Below are 23,681 nucleotides of genomic sequence, written 5' to 3'. Positions count from 1 at the left end.
AAAAGAAAACGAAGATCACGAACATCGGGCTAGATCGACGCCCAGTGTTCGAAGGCAAGGCAAACGTGTGACTTCACCGATTTTCTTGTGAAAACAAGAGAATTTTTTAACACGATTGCTTATAGTTATGGCAGTTTTAAACAGTTCACCTCCGGTCGAGAATCTCCAAGCTCTCGTGGACTTATCCTAGGGCAGATCTCTAAAAATTTGATCACCTGTTCCGGGAATACGGAGGAAAAAAGGCCACGATTAGCGCTAAGGAAAATTGTTGAATCGAATTAAGTCTACGTAGTCTAACTCGTTTGAGTGGTCCGCCATTTTGTTTTTACCGTTGCACTTCGTTGTTTCGCAAATTATTTTCCGGTTAAATCACGCTCTTTTGTAAAAAATAGAAATAACGATAAGTATAACTTGAGTGAACATTTCTTTTAAAAAAAAATGCACCACTCAAACGAATTGTGTACGATATTTTTGAAAAATCTGTAATTTTATTGGGGGATTCCCCTGTCGACAAATTTTGCTTCTCAAAAGAAAAACGCAAAAGAAAATGGCATTGAACAGAACAAGTCATTGGTGGAATGTGTTGTAATTGCGAGAATAATTTATCAGGTGATTAGAAAGAAAAGAGAATAGAAAAGAAAAGAACAGAAAAAAAACAACGCTACATTAATCCGTTATACGTTTATAAAGACAATAAAAACTATGCTCGCCGTCGATTCGTAATAGTAATTAATAGCAGCAATAACGTAATATAATAATCGTAATCACCCTCGTTCGCTGTCAATCTCATTGTCGTCATCAACCGTAATCACTATAATCGCGTAGTAAATTCACGCATATGTATATCAAATTTTCAGCAATTAACATTATCCGCTGAATAAAAAAAAATTCCTCGAACACTCCTCTCTGAAACTGTTCACTTCGATCCACGTTGGTAATATATCTATTACTTCAATTATTTATATATTGTTCCTTGCCAACGAAACGATCGATACGGAATAAATTAGGCGCTAAATAAATAGAACGGGATTCACTACGATTTTATTAAGGTTCATCCATACTCGCTGCGAAACTATTCCGACCAGGTCTCCATTGGTCTCTCGCGACTTTAATGAAGTCCGGCAGAAGTAGCTGGAATAAGATATTTGAATATCGAAACGATACTTTGAATTTCAAATTTGAGTATTCGAATTTAGGTACTTTGAAACTTGGGTATTCGAATAATTCGAATTCGAATTTAAAGTTTGTAACAATTAAAGTTCCAATAATCAAATATCCAGCCAAATCTCATTAAAATCTTCGAGAACCTCCTGTCGTTGCGTTCTCAAGAGAGTACACGAATTAATTATCGAGTTCGTGAACTCTGTGGCTCGATACCATACAAACACCCTATTAGTCGTATTTTTTCCTGGTTCACGGGTCGGGACGTGGTGAGGGTTTGCTCCCCTGGCAAAGACTAAAAATCGATGTACCAGAAATTGAAAATTTCTTTTCTGGTTTCGTGCAGCCAAACAAGTACGACTGTCATACCATATATCGTGTATGGTTATGTGTGAATTAATAATAAGGTCAATACTATAGCGCAGCCTGGCCACAGTGTTCTAAATTACAAATATATATATAATATGTATATTTATAAAATTTGAATGAACGTTGTTGATCAAGCTATAGTGGTTTATTCTTCTTCTGTAACTCTCTGGCAACCTTACATGCTCTCTTTCACGCTCTCCTTACGCACTCATTCTCTTCCTCTCACTCTCTCTATCATGTTTCAACGTCATCGTTATACTTCTATCTCGTGTAGTCTTGTCTTTCTTCTTTTTATATATTTTCCATTTCTTCAGTTTTTAATTGTTCATCGTTCATTTGCGATCATTAATCGTGGTTCGTCTTCTTCGTTCGCGCCTCATCCTCGATAATGATTAATTAATCATCAATAATGCAAAAATACTAGTTAAATCCCTGTACATGAGAACCTCGACGTGACGTGTATACTTGTGTGTGTGTAAAGTGTGAGAGAGTGTGTGTCGTGTGTTTCGGGTGTCTGCCGCCACTCATTTTCACGTTTTTCATGATGGACTCAAAAAAGCGTTACTTTTATTTGTTTCTAAAGATTTTTTTTCATTTTTTTTCTTTTTTTTTTTACTTACAAGGTATTTGGTTTTGCTCCATGCATCACTCTGACATGCAGTTTTTTTCTTTTAGGTATATAAATTATGGTAATGATTCGGTATTATAATTATAATAATAATAATAATTATTATTAATATTAATATTATCATTGTGTTTCGGTGTACCGCCGATATTTTTTGTTTTCTTGCTGGTCACAGGATCAGTTACTCGATCTCTCTCTCATACCCGAATTTTTATAATACATTCTCTCTTTATCTCTCCCTCCCTCTCATTCTCATTTTACACACAAATCGCTTTACACGTTAACATCGCGCGTATATGTGTGTGTGTGTGTGTGTATGTTTCAGTGGCCCTTGAACACGGTATACAAATCGCGGATAAAAAGGAATGATCTTTCTCTGGTAAATAAAGGCTACGTTTGTTTTTCGCTAACGCGTAACCAACGGAAATGGGTCACTGATAAGGCAGTACCAAGATCGTCTCGATCAACGAACGAAAAGCTGCGGTTACGGTGTCCCCTACAATAAAAAGAGAAACTACGGCAGAACAAGAGAGAAAGCTTCAGACAAGCATCGAAACATGAAACTCGACATAACTAGAATAGTTACGATCGTAAAACGTGAGTAACAAGAACGCAAGAAACCTTGTAACCAAAGCAAAGAAAGGGAAAAGGAAGAAGAAGAAACGCTTTGTACAGTAATGTTCATCGGTCGAGCTTCGCCTCTTGTTTCTGTCTCGAATCGATAGAAAAACCAGCGAGGTGTTTACACAATGACTTCCACATCGTCATCGACTACGAATTACGTTATTCCACACAGAGACAAGGACGTAGAAAGGCGAGGTGCCGTGACCATGACGAAAGGAGCGAGTGTATGAAAGTAACCGAGTATTTGGGATAAATAATGAATCGAGAATAGAAAGGAGAGGGAGCATGATCCGGAAAAAAGGGAAACGTGATGGCGGGGCCTGATGATGGTGAGGTACAAGAAGAAAGTCTACTATCCGCGACCCTGATCGGTGACCCTGGCGGTTTTTTAGAAGCGCCTCGCCGCGATCAGCGTTAAATTGGCGGCCGACATTAGGTTGGTGACGTTGTTGCTCGTATTCGTGGCTCCTTGGCTCGAGGTGGGTCACTTCTTACTCTTCTTCGTAGGCGGCTCCTGTACGACGTCTTGCGAGTCTTCGGTGTCCTCGCTGTCCGTTGGTCGTGGCGTGTTGTTGCTGTCGTCGTTCTCGTTCGTTGCGAGGGAATCGTTCGTGTCTTCGCTGGCTACGCCCACTGTAATCGGTGTAGCGGGTTTATCCATCGAGTCTTCGGTGAAGGACGTGGTCATGCTGTTCTCGTCGATGGCCGCTGGATCAATACTGCCTAGTTCCTTACCGTTCACCGCCACTTCCTGATTACTGTCGTCCGACGGTTCCGTCGCTTCGCCGTTGCTCGCTGCCGGATGAGAATTACCGTTCTCTGTTGAACCTGGAATGCCGTCGAGGAGTTCTGGTTTTAACTCGGACGCCACGTAGTGGGTCCACAACGCTAACTCCACCCTGTGCGGACTCCATGTTTTGCCATTTGACGCTGGAACAATCAACCACACCACGTTTAGAATCCACCATTCTAAGAAATACCTTTCATTGGTAACTCTTTGTGATCCAATTCTGAGGGTACACCTTTCTGATACATATGATGTAAGTAATGGAAATGTTGCACAAGATTTTAAGCTTTGTAATGACATTATCAAGGACGTATACATACTCTGTCCATCAGCAATTTAAATTTAAAATCCGCGTTCGAATAATAATGAAAGACGTACATATACGTTCTTCCTAAGCAGCTATAAAAGAGCAACTAATATGTCTAAACACGTGGATCACAAAGCGTTGTGGTAACGGTGTTACATTACAAATTAATCGATTTCGAATTAAACAAATACTGACGTTGAACGAACGAGAGTGAACACTCACTTTGTTTGTTCAACCTCTCGACGGTGTTTTGAATGTGTTGAACAAAGTTAAGGTACTCCTTGGTGGTGTAATCGATGCCCTCGATTTCTGGTATTGCCATTAGGCATTCGTCGGCCATAAATGGTGCATTTTCCGGCGATGCCGCTGCCAATAGAGCCGATGCCATCGTGGTTCCTACTCCTTTTAGATTCGACAGGGCTGTAATCGCTTGTTCAAGGTTCGGAAGTTTTTTGAACGCCTTTTTCGTTTCCGCCATCACGGCACGTGGTGTGTTCACTTTGACTAAATACGACAGCTGGGGGTAGAATTTCCCACGCTGTAAATCAGAAGGTACGGCACGTTTAAAAGGAATTCGTAATTATGGTTAAGGTGAAGACCACTTTGGTCGTTAAAAAACGATTACTATATCATTTACTTAAAGTTCGTTGAAAATTTCAGAACAATATCAGACAGTGTAGTCTTCAAGATTCAAACTCGAGCAATTAATCTGATATACTTTAGATTATAGCTGATGCATTAACGTTACAATAAAAGTAAACGGAAATTATTTAATATAGGGTTAGTATAAAAAGACTTACTATTTGCTTCCATTTCATCGTTTGCACAAGTTCCTCGTGGTTGAGATGCGCATCCTTGCCGCGTGATTTAATCTTCTTTGGAAGCTCATTTTGATACCTGTAAGCAGAAAAAGCGAATGTTAAGTGAGCACGATCATCGACGTCTAGGAACTGTTACGCGCAAGATTGTAATTACTCGCGCCGGCTGTAATTATATAAGCAAAGGAGAAGAAACGATGATTAAAAATGTGGCTGCGAAAAGCGGGTTTCCATCTACTGACAAGCACGTGGGATGCCATAACACGAGGACGGAACACGAGTCAAATTGGATACGCTGTTATGCATCAGATTTCTCAGACACTGATAAAACTTCGCGCTATCGATCCTCCATAATTTCTGAATTTTCTTGAAACCTATTTTCCCGCGAAGCTCTTACGTCAGATAAGAGTTAAGCTTATAACGCTAATCGCGAAGCTTGATATTTAACATTCATTTTGTAAGGACTTTTTGTATTCCTATTTTATTTATAATACGATAAATCCTCTCAACCTTTACAGCAATTTATTTTATTAATTCGGCAATCGTCGGGGACTCGATACACGCTGTAAAAACCGCATAACCACGTGCTAGCTGGCTTCCATAAATTTGAATGCATTTAAATAATAACGTCGTGCAAGAACTCGCCTTGAAAGAAGTTGCACGAAGGTGTAAAAACTTCGGAGAATATTTTCAAATTCAATGGTGTAAAAACGAACTACACATTACTGCAATGTACACATGTTATTTAATTTCTAGATCTCATATATCTTTAGATCACACATGTTTAAATTACATTATCTGTCGATTATATCTCCAGATAAAAACACGCTTAGACTATAGGTATTTCTAGATTCCAGTATTCTCAATGTTCCTAGAATTCAACAACCAGGGATACTAATATCACTAGAATGCAATATAACTCTTAATATTTCATACTACAATTTCTCTAGATTAGAACACTCTTAGATAACTATACGCCTAGATGATAACGTCCCTAGATTTCAATATCTCTAGACCTCAATATTCCTATATGACAACGTCACTAGATTGGAATATCTCTAGATTGGAATTTCACTAGATCGAAATTTCTCTAGATTGGAATTTCCCTAGATTGGAATTTCTCTAGATTGGAATTTCCCTAGATTGGAATTTCTCTAGATTGGAATTTTCCTGGATTGGGATTTCACTAGATCGAAATTTCTCTAGATTGGAATTTCCCTAAATCGAAATTTCCCTAGATTTGAATTTCCCTAGATTGGAATTCCCCTAGATCGAAATTTCCCTAGATTTTAATTTCCCTAGATTGGAATTCCCCTAGATCGAAATTTCCCTGGATTGGAATTCCCCTAGATCGAAATTTCCCTATATTGGAATTTCCCTAGATTGGAATTCCCCTAGATCGAAATTTCCCTAGATTGGAATTTCCCTGGATCGAAATTTTCCTATATTGGAATTTCTCTAGATTGGAATTCCCCTAGATCGAAATTTCCCTAGATTGGAATTCCCCTAGATCGAAATTTCCCTGGATTGGAATTTCCCTAGATTGGAATTCCCCTAGATCGAAATTTCCCTAGATTGGAATTTCCCTGGATCGAAATTTTCCTATATTGGAATTTCTCTAGATTGGAATTCCCCTAGATCGAAATTTCCCTAAATTGGAATTTCCCTAGATTGGAATTCCCCTAGATCGAAATTACCCTAGATTGAAATTACCCTAGATTGAAATTTCCCTATATTGGAATTTCCCTAGATTGGAATTTCCCTCAATTTGAATGTCCCTAGATCTCAATATCTCAGAATGTTAATGTCCCTAAATTGAAATGTCTCTAGATCCCAATATTCTTAGATGTCAACGTCCCTAGATTTAAACACCCCGAAATTAAAATATATCCAGATTCCAATCTCCAGATCTAAATATCCCTAGATCCGACCTTGCACCCTACCTTTCAACGATTAAACCCCCAAATAATTTTGCAACCGTGTCACTAAAGTTTCATTAACAAAACTGGTCCCTTTGCGAATAAAAAAGAAAAATAAAAGTGCGAATGCGGGAGTGACCTTCAGAGCTGGATTTTCCATCGTGAAAAAAAAGCGGAGAATCCAGTGGTATCGCTTTATACGTATACCAGAAACGAACATCTCGGTTCAGGTAGTGTTTCCATCTTTTTTCTTCTCGGTGCTCTCTTTGTTCCTATTATTCGGGTCATCGACATCGGGACAAGTTCTCTGTTCTACGGAGCAAAGGCTGGTATCACGCGAGTGCGAGAGAGACAGAACGAGATGCACTCTCGCGTGCTTTTATTGCAGGTACTTTCGAAGGTCGACCGAGAGATCAGCTGTTTGGCTGAACAGCTAAACTTAGTTACGGACAGTTTGTATTTCATTCATATAATGCGACACTTGGACGCGTGTGTTTCGTTGAATCACCGGTTCGCGGTAAAACGACGTAAGAACTATATGCTGTAGACTCTCTGACGCTGTATTTAAGATTCTTCGATATACCCTACAAGTTACGCGGTTGTGTAAGTGTAATCTCCACTAATTGCGTTAGTGTACTAGAATTTTTTCCGCGGATTTGCGGAAAAGTTTTCGACAGTTTTTCCTTCGAAAGACACGTGAAATTTGTTTACTAAAAATTCCGTGGATCCATCGCTACAAGCTCGAAAAAATTTTCGAAGAATGTATAAAAAACTTCGAGGTAAAAAATATGCTGAATATTTTCAATTTTTACGTCAAAAGTTGCAATCTTATTTTAATGATCCATGAACGAAAATTAGCACAGATATTTAAACGAAAAAAATTTAATGAATTTTTCTAGAAAAAAAAAAGAATGATATTCGAAAAATTTCGTTCACTGTTTCAGGAACGCGTGTTTTAATTCTGCAGGGATTGTCCAACGAAAAGTCGAAAAAACAATTGGTCGAGTGTCGTAACGGAGTAGTTTCTTTAGAACGGTGTATTTCTTTTGAACAGTCTCGAAACCTTTTCAGGACAGAGGTTCGTGCAACCATTTTGAGAGGCTCTCTCGCACCACGCAACGCGAACTCCTCGCAAAAACAACCTTGACACAATCGCCGTACTTTAACGCCGGGAATTGTGCCTCGCTAGAACTCTACGTGCCTTATTTTTTCTTCTCTGCTTTCGCTACTAATCCCCTCGCTCTTATTTTTTTTCATTTCAAATTCATCTGCAAATTTCCTTGAAACCATATTGGATTTAGGAATTTAAGAATATTGCAGGGAGTTGTTAGAACTTTAAAAAATATCTTTGGTAATTGCAGAGAATTTTGTCTGAATTTACAGGAAATTTTTTTAATTTTGCTCCTAATATGAAAATTTAATTTTAGAATATTTAAAATTGTATATTTTTTAAATTTAACATGCATATAATTTATATAATTTAACTGTACATAATATACATAAAATATTCAGTATTATATTATATAAAATACAACTCGTAATAAGGGTGGTGAAGAAAGAGGCCCCAAGTGATTTTTGAATTGCGCGCCCCAGTGCAGAGTCACGTGACCACAGCCGCCCAATACATAAACCTATAAACACCACACACTAACACTGCAATCTTAAAATGTTATAATCTACAAAATTAGACAAACTCAACCACTGTAATAAAACTCAAAAGTCTATTAGAGAAGAGCAATTAATTTTTTCTACAAAATTCAATCCCACGACCGCAAATGGAACGTAATCGTAATGAGTGAAGAATAAACGAATGATGACCGCAAACGACGATAACCGATATTCGATTGTTAGCCGTTTGACCCAAATGTTCATCGCTTTAACGAATTCATGATTCAGCGAAAATGTTTCCACGAATTGAAGCTGTGTACCATTTAGCTAGGAAAATCCAGCCGTCATTCGACAAAGATAATTTATGCGCTAATCGTTGACTTACGAAAGATCTTTCCTGCTTCCTTTTGCTCCGGTTTCTTTCGACCACAAACCGGAAGACGGCGATTCTAGCGGGACAAAAAGCTATGGGAACCGGACTATCGATTCCCTAAAGCTACTTTTTGAATTGTGGTCGATGGAAAGTGATTTTAAGATGATATTATGAAACCCCTTTTGGGTTCTTTGGATCTCCTTGAATTAAAAATTTTTTTTTACACAGTTAAAAAAGGTACTTTCTTTTTATAGGTATAAGTAAGAGATAGCTATAGGTTTAAACAATTAAAAATATGTCAGCTTGATAGGAGAAGCAAGATATTTTTGATGTACTAAAAATTAGTCAATATGGAGCTAATATGGCTGCTGCGTTCCCTATGTATCCTCTTGAATTTTCTTAAAATTTTTGTTTACCCAGTTAAAAAAGGTACTTTCTTTTTTATATATAAAAGTAAGAGACAGCTCTGGGTTTCAACAATAAAAAATTTGTGAGTTTGATAGAAGAAACAAGATACTTCTGATGTACTAAAAATTGGTCAACATGGAGCTATGGCAGCTGCGTTATCTCTGGGCCCTCTCAAATTTCCTCCAGATTATGTTCTTTGTTACACAGATAAAAAAACTACTTGTATACACTTGGTACAAGTCAGAGACACTACAACAATTAAAAAATAAAAATTAACTTGACAAGAGAAATTTTATAAACACTTGAAATAAAAATGGCTGCACAGATAATTCCCCAGAGAATACAAGTAAATGACAAACGGTGATAGACAGAAAAAGCTGGAGTTATTGATCGATTTCGATCGAATTTTGGAAGTACTGAAAAAGCCTCAACGTGGTGTTTAACGAGGCTCGAACCTGCCTTTAATTAATTAAGCCAGACGTGACGCCAGTGGAATTGAAGCTCTCGTCTCGTGGAAACATCGTTGTCGCGAATTCTCGTCAACAGTAAGTATTCCAATCCCTGAAACGTCGAATTTTGTTTTGGAAAAAAGAACCAATCTTTCTCGACAAGTTCTACGTTTGTGGGAGTCATTTTTAGTATAAAAACTGTGAAAACTTATTATAAATGACTCCATAAATATTTTTTACTGTTATAGCTAATAAATTGCAACCTAACCTAACTTTCCGATGAAGGTACCTCTGCCAAAAGTTCAAAAAATAATTTTTAAACAATATGTAAGTTTGGAAGTAATTAATTTGTATACATAAAATGATCTAACGCCCTCACGTGGTTCGATGAACTGGTTTTATCTGATTCCTCCGCTGAATAACTTAAGATGACAAAAAAAGAACTGTTTTCTAAAGGTCATAGTATATCTTACGAGACAAAGGTGCTGTTGACCCTTTACATTTGGGAACAAGTCTTATTTTATGTCCGTTGAACCAGTCTTCACATCAAAATAATTATTTTAGAGAATAAATTCCTATATCTCTAGGTCACTAGATCCCAAGTATAAAATTCTGAAACAAGGATATATTGTAAGTAAAATAAGGTGATATTTCAAAGAAAATATTGTAAATATAAAATATAGTGAATATTCTGAAACAATAATATATTTTAAATAAAATAAAGTAAGGTTATATTGTAAAAAAAATATTGTAAATATAAAATATTGTGAATAGTACATTATCTGACTCCATCTGGACAATCTAAACGCAGCATAATTATGAAAGATCAAGAATGCTTTCGCTTTCAATGCCAGCCAACATGAAATCAACGTAACGCACATGTATGTAACTGCTAACATAACCAAAGAACTATTGCAGTACCTAAAAAATTTAGGAATGTACACAGTTAAAAATGTGAGAATTTACAGAGTTAAAAACGTGGGAATTTATAGAGTTAAAAATATGAGAATTCGTAGAGTAGAAAATGTGCTTGGAATTTTTGTAACGCAACGTTCCCGCGCAAAATCGCATCATCAAAGTTTCACTTCAAAAAGCCTTCCACCAAAAATTATTTTTTGTACCTATTAAAAAGGATATTTTCTTCGAGGAAAACAAGTATGATAGTAGAAAAAGAAATTGCGAAAACAAAAGTGGAGAAAGGTTCGTTAAATCGTGTCCGAACGAGGAAAGGTTTGTATGACGCCGTGAAAGCGACGCCGACGAGTCGCCTCTTTCACTGGCGTCGTTGCCAGCGCGACGGTCGCTCGAAAATCCGCTTAATATCGACGAAAAATTCTGCGAACTTCCTCAGACCATCGACGTATCGTTTCATTAAAATATTGTGGAATCCTTTTTGCAATAATATTCGGGCTTGTCGATACGACGGAATGGTAGCTACGGTGGTTGCGCGATCGTAATGGCAACGTCGGGACTTCCTCGATGAGCTGGCACAAAATTCCTATCTCTAGCCTATCTCCTGAATTTAATTTTGGAGAAACGATTTTGACCAAAAACACGAAATTGACTCTCACTGTAAATGCCTCAAAAATTAAAAAAAAAAACATGAATATTTTCAAACATTTTAAACTACAAATTTGTAAAAATATAGAATAACCTAGAAACTCCAAAAGCAGCAGAAAAGGTACAAAGCGTATTTACGTTGGTTTTAAATTGCGAAGATTCGCTTTGTGAATTAAACTCGTTCGTCTCGATTGATCAAAAGGACAAGAAAAATTACAAGTTCTGAATGGGACGTTGTGAAAAGACCGGCAGATTAAAGTTTGAGCACCGACTGGAAAACGATTAATCTTTGTTCGAAAAGTCTGTTAGAGTATCCATGTTCAAGCACCGAGGGTTAAATCGTTTGTCAGAAATATGAAGAACTCCAAATCGAAATTTTGAAATTCAGAAACTTACGAATTTGCAAATGGTAAAAGGTGTGAATTATTATGATGGAATTGGCGTTTTTGATTTTTATCCTGATGGAAAAAGCAGCGTGCGACGAACGGATGATTCGAAGTGACCGCTCTCGACAGATCGTCGTCGATCACGGCAATAGGAGAGAGTAAATATACTATCTAGAATGGGTAACTGGTATCGCGAGAGGGAGGAGGGGGCCAATACGGGTGTATATACACACACAACACGCGGTATGCGATGGCAACTGGCGCGCCACGGGTTCATTGTCCCGTGTGTGCCCGTGGTGGAAGCCCCTCGTTGAAAATGAGGGCCCCGTGTGCCTGTGTCGGGCGTTAATACCTCGAACGAAATAACAAGGACGAACAAATTTTCCGCGACTTACCAGTTGTCCAACTTGATCAGCTCCTCGGGTTTCTTCGTCTTGCGATCGGCCTTCAGTCGAAGAGCCTGCGGATAAAGCTTCAGTACGTGTTCGAACTGACTCGCTGTGCCCTCCGCGAAGAAAGTCGCTGTGTCTTTCACGGAAGCCATTGTGATAACTGAGTTTCGTGAAACGGCCGTTGGGGCGCAGCACGCGCGCCTCCGTGCACTAATACACGTCCTCGTCTCTCCCCCTCAAGAGTCTCTATCTCTCTCTCCCTCTTCTCCTCTTCTCGAACAGTGTCTCTCTCGCTTTCTTTCCTTCTCCCTCTCTCGTGCCTCCGTGCACCCCTCTCCGCGCGTGCTTCGGGAGAGGACCGACCACGCGAGAAATCCTATTTTACCCTCTGACTCGTTCGAATTCTCTCGGTTTCACCGGCGGCGGTGATACGCGACACACGCGTGGGACGTGTTCCACGATCGGCGCACACACGGCTGCTCGCGGGACCACGGCACCAGAATATCGACGATAGCACGCGTGGTAAAGCGGCCTCCTCTTTCTCTCTCTGTCTGTTCTCCTTCTCTGGCTGTTTTTCGATATTCTTCCAAGATGTTTTACTAGATTGTACGACCGCGTGTACTCGAGCGACGGATTCAAAGGTGATGCGTTTACGCGGAACGACTCGCGGAGCTACGAGGTCTCGTGCGTACACTCTTGTAAGGGAAAATCACCGTAGTTACACGCCGAGAACTCGCCTTCGGACCTCGTTCGACTGTCCCGGGTGGGGAGCGCGACTCGACGTCGCCAATAGGGAGCAGCACTGCTCGGCGTGTTTCTGCCTTCTCCTTCTCTCTCTCTCGCGCTCTCCCTCTATCGTCACGTCCTTCCGTCGCTTTCCACCACCCTTATTATTATTTGTACCGAAAATTTCGACGGTTGCGTGTGCGGCTACCACACGCGCGAGGATCGAAGCGATCGCGATTCGATTCGATTCGATTTTTCGAAGGAGAACGTGAGAACCTCCTTTCTCCTCTCGAATCCGTCGAGTCGTTCGAGAACTCGAGAGCACCGCGTTTTCCTCGTCGGCCGAGATCCTTCCTCCTTTTTCCCTCGCTCTCTCGGTACCGAGTGCGTGCGGTTTCCCCGCCGGATGTCCGCCAAGTATAGACTCTGTCTCCCCCCCCACCTCTTTTCAGTCCTCGTACACGCACGTATGCACCGATCTACGGACGAATACACACGGTGCTCGCGTACTGGTATACTTGGATCGTCCGTCGCGGACAGGGTACGTACCCCTTCTTCTTCGTCGCTCTATTTACTCACGATCGTGGTCGATCCTGCTGTTCGCCAGGACTTGTCGTGCCTCGTGTTTCCATGTAACTGCTCCCGTGGGACTGTGGCTTCGTGTCGAGCCAGGAAAACGTTACGCTCGAGCGTTGACGAATGCCCGTTGACGATCTCATCGACGACGAAAGAAACGGGAACGTCGAGGCGATGCTTTTTCTCCCGGTTTACACGTCCGTCTCCGTACGAATCACCACGTTCGATGGCTGTGTACGCGCGCCTGTCTCTCTGCACGACTCCTCGCTGGTGTCTCTGTCGGGTGCGCGCGCGCACTCGCGACCGAGCGAGCGAAAGAGCGGGTAGAACGAAGGCTTCGCAGCCGAGCCTTCGCTCGAGAAAACGGGAACACGGAGAGTTAGTGCGCGCTTAGGCGAAGACACCGTGTATATGTATAGCCAATCGCTCGCTCTCTCCGTAATGCTGACTGTAGTAAAACGGGCGACCGACTGAGGGCAGCGCGTTCGCTGCCTTCTGCCCGTCCCCTTTCCCTCCCTGTGCCCCACTCGGGACCCCGCACTACCACCGATCCGTCGACCCCTACTATCTCCCCTCTCTTGGCGGGGATATTCGTTCGCTCTCTCTCTCTCTTTATCTTCTTTGCCCCTGATCTATCTTTCCTAATACGTAAAACGAAGCAACGAAGGCGGTAGATTAGGTTTATCGGCGTATACTCGATGTCTGGAACGTTGCTCGTTTTCGACGACGACGGACCGTATTATTTCGACCCCTCTTCGCGCGACTCCCACGAGCAGCGGACACGCTCGATACCTCCTCGTGAAGGCGCGTACCGTTCGCTCGATCGCGCTGGGTCGTCCGACTGGAAATCGATGCTGAAGCCGGGGTAGAGGCGCGCCAGTGGTGCCGTACCACGGCTGACACACACCGCGTGGTCTGTGCACACACATACACGCACACATAGCTCACAATCCTCGTGTAGGTGCCCGTACGTGTGCAACAGCGAGGTTGGATCGTGTGGGTAGACACCGAGTCGCTTGCCTGTGTGCGCGACGCGTCACGCTCTAGCGGTGTGTGCGCCAGAAGTGGTTCGAATACGCACAAAAGAGCATATGCGGAGCTCGCAACCCTTGTGACGCGAACATTTTGAAAAAGTTTGCGTGGCTCGAAAAGGATGACGATTGGGCGGTTGGTAAAGCGGAGGGGCAGAAACGTGTTCGCTTTTTTCCTTTTTTTTATCTTGCTACGAGTGGTGGAAGATCACGAGACGGATGCCGTTGCGAAACGAGCGATTTCACAATTTTGTCAACGCGACGTGCGCTGTACTTCCGCGCTTGCGAGCTTTAGCGTTATTATTTTTACAAGTTCAGCTTGCCTACCAAAAACAATTTTTAAATAATACCAAAAACAATTTTTAAATACAATAACAAAATAGTAGAAATAAAAATGAATACAGTAGCTGTATAAACACAATGTAAAATAATAATATTCATATGAATACAAAAGTAGAATATGATTGTTAGGTCAGGTTATATATATAAAGGTTAGGTTAGCATATATAAAAATAATACAATAGCTGTACGGTTGAATCTCTGAAACAGTATTAAAGTGGCATAGGATAGTAAGAAAGCACGTGACTCCAAGTTACAAAAATGTAATTAATAAAATTTGTAAAATTTTGCGGGAGTCTTTGTCTCTCGTTAGTTTTGCATTCCGTTGGTTTCTCGCTACTGGCCGTGACACTCGTGCAAAATTGCAAGCACGAGGAAACTTATGAGCGTTTTCTTTGAAACTTTTGCCACATACGCTCGCACGAGGAGCCGTTGTGTACGCATGTGTGAGACTAGCATAAGTCTATACGTCGAACCACATGCTAACACACCGGCATGGCAGTGCTGGCGTATAATCATTCGCGAGCTGGTGTTGGTTAACGATACTGGTGTTCGTGCACGCTGTAGTATATCGTCGTGAGATCTCGCTTCGCCGACCAACCCATGAGTACCATAGCGAGCGAACGCCTCACTACCAATGTCAGCGACACTACCACCGATGCACTTTATATAGCTACTAGCCTGTCGGCTGTACTCGTGGAAAGTGCCGAGCGAGCGCTTGCGCTTCGGTAACTTTCCATTGTCGTTGCTTCTGCTGAGCGAAAATGAAGAAACTTACCGGGAATCTTTACGAAACTTTCGGTACACGGTCGAGGCTGAAAATATTTTGGAGAACTATCGCGAAATCGAAATATTTTATCGGGTTGTTCACGAAAGATTAGAACGGCCGCGCTTGATAATTCCGTCATTGTGTTTTCGAATACGCGCATCCCTTATTCCACGAAACAAAACCGGCTTTCAAAAGACCTTTCAACTTTCTATAATTTATAGTTTATTGTATAGGGATTATAGCAAAGTTTTTCGAAGGGACGGTAATATAAAGTTTTACAATGGCGCGCAGGTAAACGGCCGGGGGCTTTCGGGGTTTTTCGGAACGTTTTACAATTTCGAAGACAATTTAAAGATATTAGATCGGAGAAATGTTAAATGTCCACGGGGAGTATAATTAATACGCGGGGGAATATTCGGTGGTGAGAAACGAGCGATTACCGAGACGCAACCCCGTAGGTCTGTAGTAAGTGGTGGGTAATGTTACGGTGGGGAACGGACCGAAGAGAAAGGCCGGTTTTCTTCTGAAAGCATTTTAGCAGGCAAGCAAAACCAGGCAGCCAGCCATAAGCCCCGCATCATGGCCGTCGACTCACCGTTATGTGCCGAGCATCGGTGAAGCCCTCGTGCCCCTTATACAAAAGAGAGAGGCCCGACCCCCTCTGTCCCTCGGGCGCTTGAAATTCAACCCCGGCACTGTCGACCGCTGCAGGGTTGCCAGATCGTGTGTTGCCAGAACGCGAGGTTGCAACGTGCCGTTATCGATGCTTACCGCACACCCGGACAATCACCTAACCTCAAATTCAGCGGTGGAACGAGCGCGGCTGTTATCAGCAACGTCGAACCCATATAGCGGCCCTCTTTAAATTCAACGAGTGCTTTTCAAAAGCTTCAAAACTATCTTTCAACACATTTTTTTTCCATTCAAACGAGTTTCCAACGATCGTGAACTCGTCGTTCTTTGATAAGCTTTTCGAAATTAATAAATGGAATTGAAGGGAATAGAAACGTAGTCTCGTTTTATGACGAGGTTGACGCGCCATTGTCTGCAAGATCCCGGATACACGGTACTGCATGCATCACGGTATATACGCCCTTCGGATTCTATGCATTTCTGGGTTGCTTGTTTCCAAAGAGCCGCCTGTACAACCCGCTAATTATTTGTCCTCAGCAACAGGTCACACTCTCTTTCGTGTCTACTCTTTACCCGGAAGTCGGTGCGTAGTTCGTGGAATAATAATAACGTCACGTACCGTGCTATCCCGCTTCGTTCTTTCCTTTTTCACATTTTACCTTCGAATTATTGCCTTATTCCACATTTCCTACAAATATTCACTTTTACAGTAAAAAGCATTTTCAAAAATATTCTGAGTATTTTCAAATAGTATTAATCTTTACATCATTACATTGCATACCTGCTTTGCATATCATTTTATATCGTCATACATCGTTTATGCGTTGTATAGCTACATTATTGCTGTTACTCTTTTTATTACCACTTTCAAAACTCCATCGAAACCTATAAACATTAAAACTATTTTTTTAGTGTAACCTTGGTATAAAATTAAACTGAATTTGTAATAAATAGATTCTTCCCAGTAACTTTTTAGAGAAAATACCTATCGATTCGAATGTGAAGCGAAGGGAGATAGAAAGGGATATCGCAGATTTCAAATATGCGTTGCACGCGAACTATTGCCGCGTTCTATAGGAACACGTGTTCCGATGCAGCATGGTAAACGACATCGTCGCGATACGACATGTGGGCCACGGTGCGATAGAACGCGTGTGCGGACGAAGCATAAGGCCAAGCAGTAGCCGGAGGGACGGGCACAGAGCTCTCCGTTTTATCGTGGGCCAATCCGAGCGCTGTGACCTTGAGTAACTCTAGAGAGAGATATATTTAGCTGTGAGCAGTTCGAGCTGCTGGTACTGCTTGCTACCTAGCTCTCCCTCACGCTCTAAAGTCTCTCTTTAGAGTTGCACAGATAATAACGAGGGATGCACCCTGTTAACGCACGTTTAAAAAATAATTTAACATACGTGTTACACGATATTTTTTTTTAATAAAATCAAGAAATAATTTATGAACTGTTCAAAGAAAATTCGACAGATTATTTAAGGAATTCTCGGAGCGAAAGGCTAAACAGTGACGAATTGTTGCAGATTTTTAAGTAGTTTCGAACGACATTTAGTCACAATTCTCGATAATCGGCTTTCTATTTTGGAATGTTGTTTGGTGAATAGAAGGCGACGATGATGAGTTCTGAAACCAGTTCTCCTTGGGTGCTTCACAAGACCGGCATCACAGGGTATTCAGGGTTACTCGCCCCAATTTCCGTGAATCTCCCGAGCGTTACGGGACAATTGGGTATTCCCAAATTACAGTTGCTACTTCCGACAACTAACCCTCGCAGGTTAATCTATAAAATCCTTCCGTTACGCTCTTTGTACAGTCTATAGCCGTTATACTAAGGATAAGCGTTATACCTGAATGTCTAATTTGAGGAACGCTGAAAGTCGTTTTAAAATAAACTATTTGACGTAATACGATAACTGTGATATCTCGTGTTATCAGCACGTGATACGTTTGCAGGCGGACGCAGATTTTGAGAACGGCTATCGATTCGCTAACTCCTGATTTTAACAAGTGTTTCACATGTTATATCACCATGCGTTATACTGCCATTGATATCTGCAAAATAGCGATGCGGTACATTAAAATATATTACAATATATTATAGTAGTAGAGGAATGAAATAGAATAACAAAATAATTGTATAATAGAACCAGAGGATTGATGCAAAGTACATATAGTCATTGAATGACTCAGTTACACGACCACATGTGAGCCGCAATGTTTCCGCTTATCGATGGCAATATAACGAGACTGCAACGAAATTGCTACTTATTCTACCACAGCAATTATTAGTTGTAATAATTAAGTGTTAAATCGACAGTGACGAACAGTCCGTCCATTTTTGTTTCTACAGCTCATATGTTTCCATCGCCATATCCTCTGCAAATTTGATATGAAATATTAACACAAAAGCACGGTACACAAAGGATCGTTTCATCGCACGCATTTTGCACTGGAAACATTGCACTGTGATATTCGTAAAATCCGATACGCGAAGCAACAAGTATCCGCTGATCGATCGGGCGCGTACGAATCGATCACGGGCCAGGCTGGCAATGGCACTTGGAATTTCCGCGGGATCTATTTACACGGGACCAATAGTTCGATGCAACAGGCGAACTGAGATTTCACTCTCTTACAAGAGAGTACGGGACCAGGGCGGAAGGGAAAGGGGGATGACATTAGAGAGAGAGATCGTGCGAGGTTAAAAAAAGAAACAGGAGAGAGACGAGAGTGATAGTAGAGAAAAGAGACTCTCGGACATTCGTGAGCATCAAAGGGAGATAGCGAACGGGAGAAAGACAGAAGACACGGAAGAGAGAGAAAGGGAACAAGTCTGTGTGGTATTCCTTTCCGTGTGATTGTCATTCATGCATTGTGAATCAGGGACTTTATTTTTAGAAGCGACTGAATGAAAGTGGAGTACCCCGTAGTAGTAGTATAATGTCGATGGTAGGAGAAACAGGAGGAGGGGGAGGAGGAGGAGGAGAAGGAGAACGAGAAAGAGAAGTATGCAAGATAGGTAGAAGGGGTGGAAAGAGAAAGAAAGACGGATATTCCGTGCAGAAAGAGGGCGAGGGAGGGAACGAGGAAGACGTTCCACCGATCTGCGAGTAAATCGTCCTCACACGTGCTTGCTCCCTACCCGTCACCCTTTATCCCCCTTTTCACCACCACCAACACCCTCGCCACGACGACACAAACTGCGAACACGCGAACGCAAAAGGCACACGCACGTGCTTCGCTTGGACGCGAACGGCGTTTACCTATATCCCTACGACCTATGCTAGTTACATGCTGGACCACGATAATAACCAATTTAATCATTACACCTTTAACGAATGTACTATCAAAACTCTGAGAAGACGTGTAGATTTCAGAGGTTTCGTTACTTTGAAACATAGAATCATTTGATGACAAAAGTATCACAAAATGGTACTTATGGTATCAACCTGAAGCTTCAAGTTTCATAAAAATGATCACCTAATTGTAGATATTTTTGATACAAGTCGGTTGCTAGTTTAAGCAATGATTTTGGAACTTAGTCTGGTACCATTTGATGACATAAAAGTATCACAAAATGGCGCTCAAGGTATATCAATCTAAAGCTTCAAGTATCACAAAAATGATCACCTAAACCTAGATACTCTTAATACAAGTCGGTTGCTAGTTTAAGCAATGATTTTAGAATTTAGTCTGGTACCATTTGATGACATAAAAGTATCACAAAATGGCGGACATCGTACATCAATTTGAAGCTTCAAATTTCACAAAAGTGACTACATAAACGTTCCATCGAGATTATCAATAAAAAGCGACTGATTAAAGCGATAACCTATTTTGGAAGATATAGAGTTTGATAACAATCTCCATAAAACATCGCAAGTTGTTGAAAGGAAGAAAATAGAAAAAACCGCATGACTTTCCTTTACGACTAACCCTCAAACACTGCAGTATACGGTTTCGCAGGTATAAATTACGAGTGACCCAGTTCCGTCGTTCGAGGCGTTAAATCAGCTGATCGCTCGGTTCGAAACAATTCTATATATACTGAAGAAGATCCCTCGTGGTTCTGTGTCATTCGCCAGTGACGTCCGCCTGAATGAAAGATAGCGAAAATCGAGTAGAGAAGGATGTTCGCAACAGATAAAGACGGACAGAAACGAAATACATAAACCCACGTGGTGATCGTGGTCTGACAAAAAGCTAGACGAGGATAGGAAGGCAGAGAGAGAGAGAGAGAGAGAGGTGCACAGACAAGCGCGGGACAGAGTGTCTCGTGTAAGCAACGATCCAATAAATAGTAGGATCATTGACACCGTACCGTCCGCGTGGCTCTCTTCAACGCCGTTTTTCCTACTACGATGTTTACAGTTTAATTCGAGATACTCTTGAAATGTCACGTGCTCACGTTAAACGTACCACTATTCACGATAAACACGTGTGTGCCTTTTTCGCGAGGAGAGGGAATTACGGGACGACCGATCGCGAACGGAGAAAGAAAGAGGGGATACAGATGATTTGACAAATTACTCCTCCAAAATGAGTCATCCTCGTTGCACGACGTTCTCTCTTGCCGACGTACTCAAGGTCCAGGAATTACGTTACCGTTATCTGAACTGGATTATCAAACGGAACAACCTTGACCCAGGACAAAGCCTTATCGGGTTTGTAAACAAATGAACGATACGCGTCATACGGACTTGCAACCGTGTTTATTGTTTTGATTGCTGCAGTCGGTGCGGAAGGATTTACTGGAGCGCTTGATTTATGAGATATGCAGGTTCTTGCCTCGCTCTTTTATCAGATTTTCAGTACACTTTGGACCGCTGATGAATTTTATGCAAAGTCGTAGGAGTTTTGATGAAGATTAAAACGCTCTGGTTTCCTGCAGCATAACAGTGAAAACCTATTGAAGATACGGTGAAAGAGTAGTTAATAATTATAATTGAATGTGATAATAATTGTAACAATAATTATTTGATTACAGAAGCTGATGCATCTAATTAAAGTTAATTAATAACCTCACACCTACTTAGCTATGTTAATGATCGTGACGTACATCCCTTATTATATCAATTTCATTTAAATTAATTGAATACAGAACGTCTGGTGTGCATCGCGGCTACTTGTTCCATGAAAGTTTTTCAAAATAAAGGTTACGAACACTCGAGAAATACGAGCGTAATTCATGGTAAACAGTGTGCGCCACGATAGCGGTATCAAGACCTCGACATTTTCTGTCTTTCAACAAGAAAACACTCCCACTGTGGCGCTACGTATATTCTGCATTAAATGAAGAATACGTTCTATGTAATTCAAGGATACAGTTTCTGACGATGGATGAAACTTAATTTTCAATATACGCATAATCAATAGCCGCTGTGCAAAAATGATAATCCAGCTGGAATGTGGAAAATGTCTAGGTCACCAATTGAAGGACTTGTCTAACAAGATCGCAAGAACCAACGTTCGATCGGGCCACTGAAATCGATACGTGCTGAAGATCGAGTTGCGTGTCTCGAATTCCGGATTCTGATTTCTCTGCAAACGAGATCTCGAATAGAATCATATTGGCCATCAGAGTATAATAGATTATAGTATAGAGTACACCGTACCGCTGCTGTTATTGATAATCGATAAATTATCAATATCTTAACGATGAAGATATATCAAATTATCGATAATTCAAACCTTACTCATATTAGCCTCGTTATCTTGGCAAAATATACTGCCGCACGTAACATGATTATTTACTGTTATATTTATTACTTTCAATACTCACAAAATTAAAAAAGAGTCGAACAGCAGAAAAACGTTTCCCGCGTGGAGATGAATTGATTTTTAAAATCGGTTCTCGCCAACATCCGACCGTTCTGAAGATATTGCGTTCACGCTAATCACGAACCGCCAATAACACGTTCGTCAGCGATAAATCGGCGTTGTGCAACGTAACGACGTTCGTTGTATCGTGAAAACAAATCGCTGACGTTTGACACTGAACCTCTTTCGATGGCACAGTCGGTCGTAACATTTTTTTTTTTTGTGATACGACTACCGTTCAAAATAAAAGTTTACCCCACAAATGTAAAAATGTCCGTTCAGGACACCTGTTATATCTTATTGATAATTTAATATGTGTCAGATTTAAGACTGTTCCATCGAAAGAAACTAGAAGTTTGTTAAACTCACCCTAAGACAGTGTCAAATACGCGAAACTTAAAGATGTCGGTTACGGTCTTCCGGTCTTCTCAGATAATTGTTACGCACCAATTGACGTCATTTTACGCAACGCTGGATGCCAACCACTACAGATTCACACTCGCCATCCACACACTCTGTGACAATACAGCTGCTACTTTTGCACACACTAAAAATTCGGTAAGATCTTATGTCAATATACCGATCGATAAAGTTAAAAATAGGTTATATTTCGGACAAAGAAAGGTGTAACCGTAATTGTAATTTTGCTTACTAATAGCTTTACGTGTAATATTCATACGATTATCGGTAAATCCTTGATCAAATGAATCCGGTCATTTCTCCCTGCATACAAATTACAAACTTTATCGTATCCGACTGATCTACGAATCTCGTACATCGAGCGAATACTACCTTGAATACTACTGCTGTAGTCTCGGTCGGTAATTACGAAAGTCAATTTTGCGGGTTCGCTCTTCTCTTATCTACCCGACCTCTCCAAGCAGAAGTCAACTATATTATCTCTCCTTATTGCTGCGTTTCGCTGCAGCATGGAAACCGACCAGAATCTACGTTTCTCGTCGATAATTCAACAAGATATACGACTGTAAAATAAGTTACGCCTATAATAAACTCAAACACGTGCACATCAAATATTTGAAAAAAAGGAAAGGAAAAACCGCGAGTAAGCGTGACTCAGAAAAATATACGTTACTCGCTGAAGAGAAACAAAAATACCGATCGTTCAGGAAAAATATTTGTTGCAGAACGTTTCAGTTAAACTTCTTCGATCAAGTAATCATATCGATAGTTGTTCGATATTATTGATTTATCGAAATTCCGTGTACCGAAGTTGTAACAAAGAAAAATCGTACTGCGCATGCGCAACAAATCGGAACGAATCATTTTACGCACAAAATCATATTATGAACCGTATTAAATGGCAATTACGTAGATATATGTTTATATCTGTTTTTACATCTTTAATGTAACGACTTGAGTTAAAATAATAGAAAAAAGCGTTTGTGAAATACGTCTGACAACTTTCCTTGATCGTAAACGTTCATCGTTTCGCGTGTTCGCGTTCAGTATTGCAGTTCCGTGCCAACGGAGCGCACGTTTTAAAGGTACGTACTGTGGATACACTCGGATCAGACTATGGATTATAACCTCGCTCTCTCTATAAGGATGCCATGCTCCGCGGTTTGCGCTAATGAACCAGCAAGCCTTTATGATGGTTTTATTCTCTTACGTCACCAAATTCATCGGCACGGCCTCGGTTCGCACGTAACGCCAGACCTCTGGCGGTTTGTTCTGGAAACAGGCCAGCTAGGCCGCGCCAAGCTAACGAGTTCTTTTTCCTCCGGCGATAAAGGTTAACGCAAAAGTTACCTCAGAAACAACAGAAAAATACTATTGCACCATATACTGCAGAGACTAGCTTTAAATAACGAATGCTGTTACACATCAAACTTTAACATTTTCTTGAAAAATAAAATAAATAAATAATTTCATTTACTTAACTGACAATAACCTAATAATATTTTAAACTTGAAAATAATATACTAATTTTCCTCAAGTCAATAAACTCTTGTATTATTATAAACAATATAT

General features: G+C 40.9%; 1 protein-coding gene and 2 long non-coding RNA genes across 6 annotated transcripts; 1 reads left to right on the top strand and 2 right to left on the bottom strand.

Annotated features, from left to right (window-relative positions):
- Positions 1-468: 468 nt before the first annotated feature.
- Positions 469-14,059, bottom strand: Amun (protein amun). 3 transcript variants are annotated; one of them, XM_012296580.2, is made up of 5 exons: positions 11,790-14,059; positions 4,674-4,770; positions 4,069-4,411; positions 3,515-3,709; positions 469-3,412 (listed from the first exon to the last, which is right to left on the bottom strand). In XM_012296580.2, the coding sequence occupies exons 1-5, from the start codon at positions 11,936-11,938 to the stop codon at positions 3,264-3,266; spliced, it is 933 nt and encodes a 310-aa protein (XP_012151970.1). In that variant the 5' UTR covers positions 11,939-14,059; the 3' UTR covers positions 469-3,263. The 3 variants fall into 3 exon arrangements, with proteins under 3 accessions (XP_012151970.1, XP_012151969.1, XP_003708085.1); XM_012296579.2 differs by having other exon boundaries at positions 469-3,709; positions 11,790-13,655; XM_003708037.3 differs by having other exon boundaries at positions 469-3,709; positions 4,096-4,411; positions 11,790-13,633.
- On the bottom strand, positions 8,406-11,782 carry LOC143264960 (uncharacterized). 2 transcript variants are annotated; one of them, XR_013038982.1, is made up of 3 exons: positions 11,405-11,782; positions 10,226-10,369; positions 8,406-10,060 (listed from the first exon to the last, which is right to left on the bottom strand). It is a non-coding gene; the product is annotated as an uncharacterized LOC143264960 (long non-coding RNA). The 2 variants fall into 2 exon arrangements; XR_013038981.1 differs by having other exon boundaries at positions 10,226-11,782.
- A 2,733-nt stretch (positions 14,060-16,792) lies between the features above and the next one.
- LOC143264959 (uncharacterized) lies at positions 16,793-23,577 on the top strand. The gene is made up of 2 exons (XR_013038978.1): positions 16,793-23,194; positions 23,255-23,577. It is a non-coding gene; the product is annotated as an uncharacterized LOC143264959 (long non-coding RNA).
- The last annotated feature ends 104 nt before the right edge of the window (positions 23,578-23,681 follow it).

The sequence above is a fragment of the Megachile rotundata genome, chromosome 8, assembly GCF_050947335.1.
Source record: "Megachile rotundata isolate GNS110a chromosome 8, iyMegRotu1, whole genome shotgun sequence".
NCBI lineage: Eukaryota > Metazoa > Arthropoda > Insecta > Hymenoptera > Megachilidae > Megachile > Megachile rotundata.
This window is presented reverse-complemented; position numbering and strand designations above follow the sequence as displayed.

Bases quoted from the DNA above. Each gene is read 5' to 3' on its own strand.
- Amun (XM_012296579.2), bottom strand. From the start codon at position 11,938: ATGGCTTCCGTGAAAGACACAGCGACTTTCTTCGCGGAGGGCACAGCG. The intron at 4,412-4,673 runs GTAAGTCTTTTT...TCTGATTTACAG, and splicing joins CGATGAAATGGAAGCAAATA to CGTGGGAAATTCTACCCCCA. The intron at 3,710-4,068 runs GTCAGTATTTGT...TGATTGTTCCAG, and splicing joins TTCACTCTCGTTCGTTCAAC to CGTCAAATGGCAAAACATGG.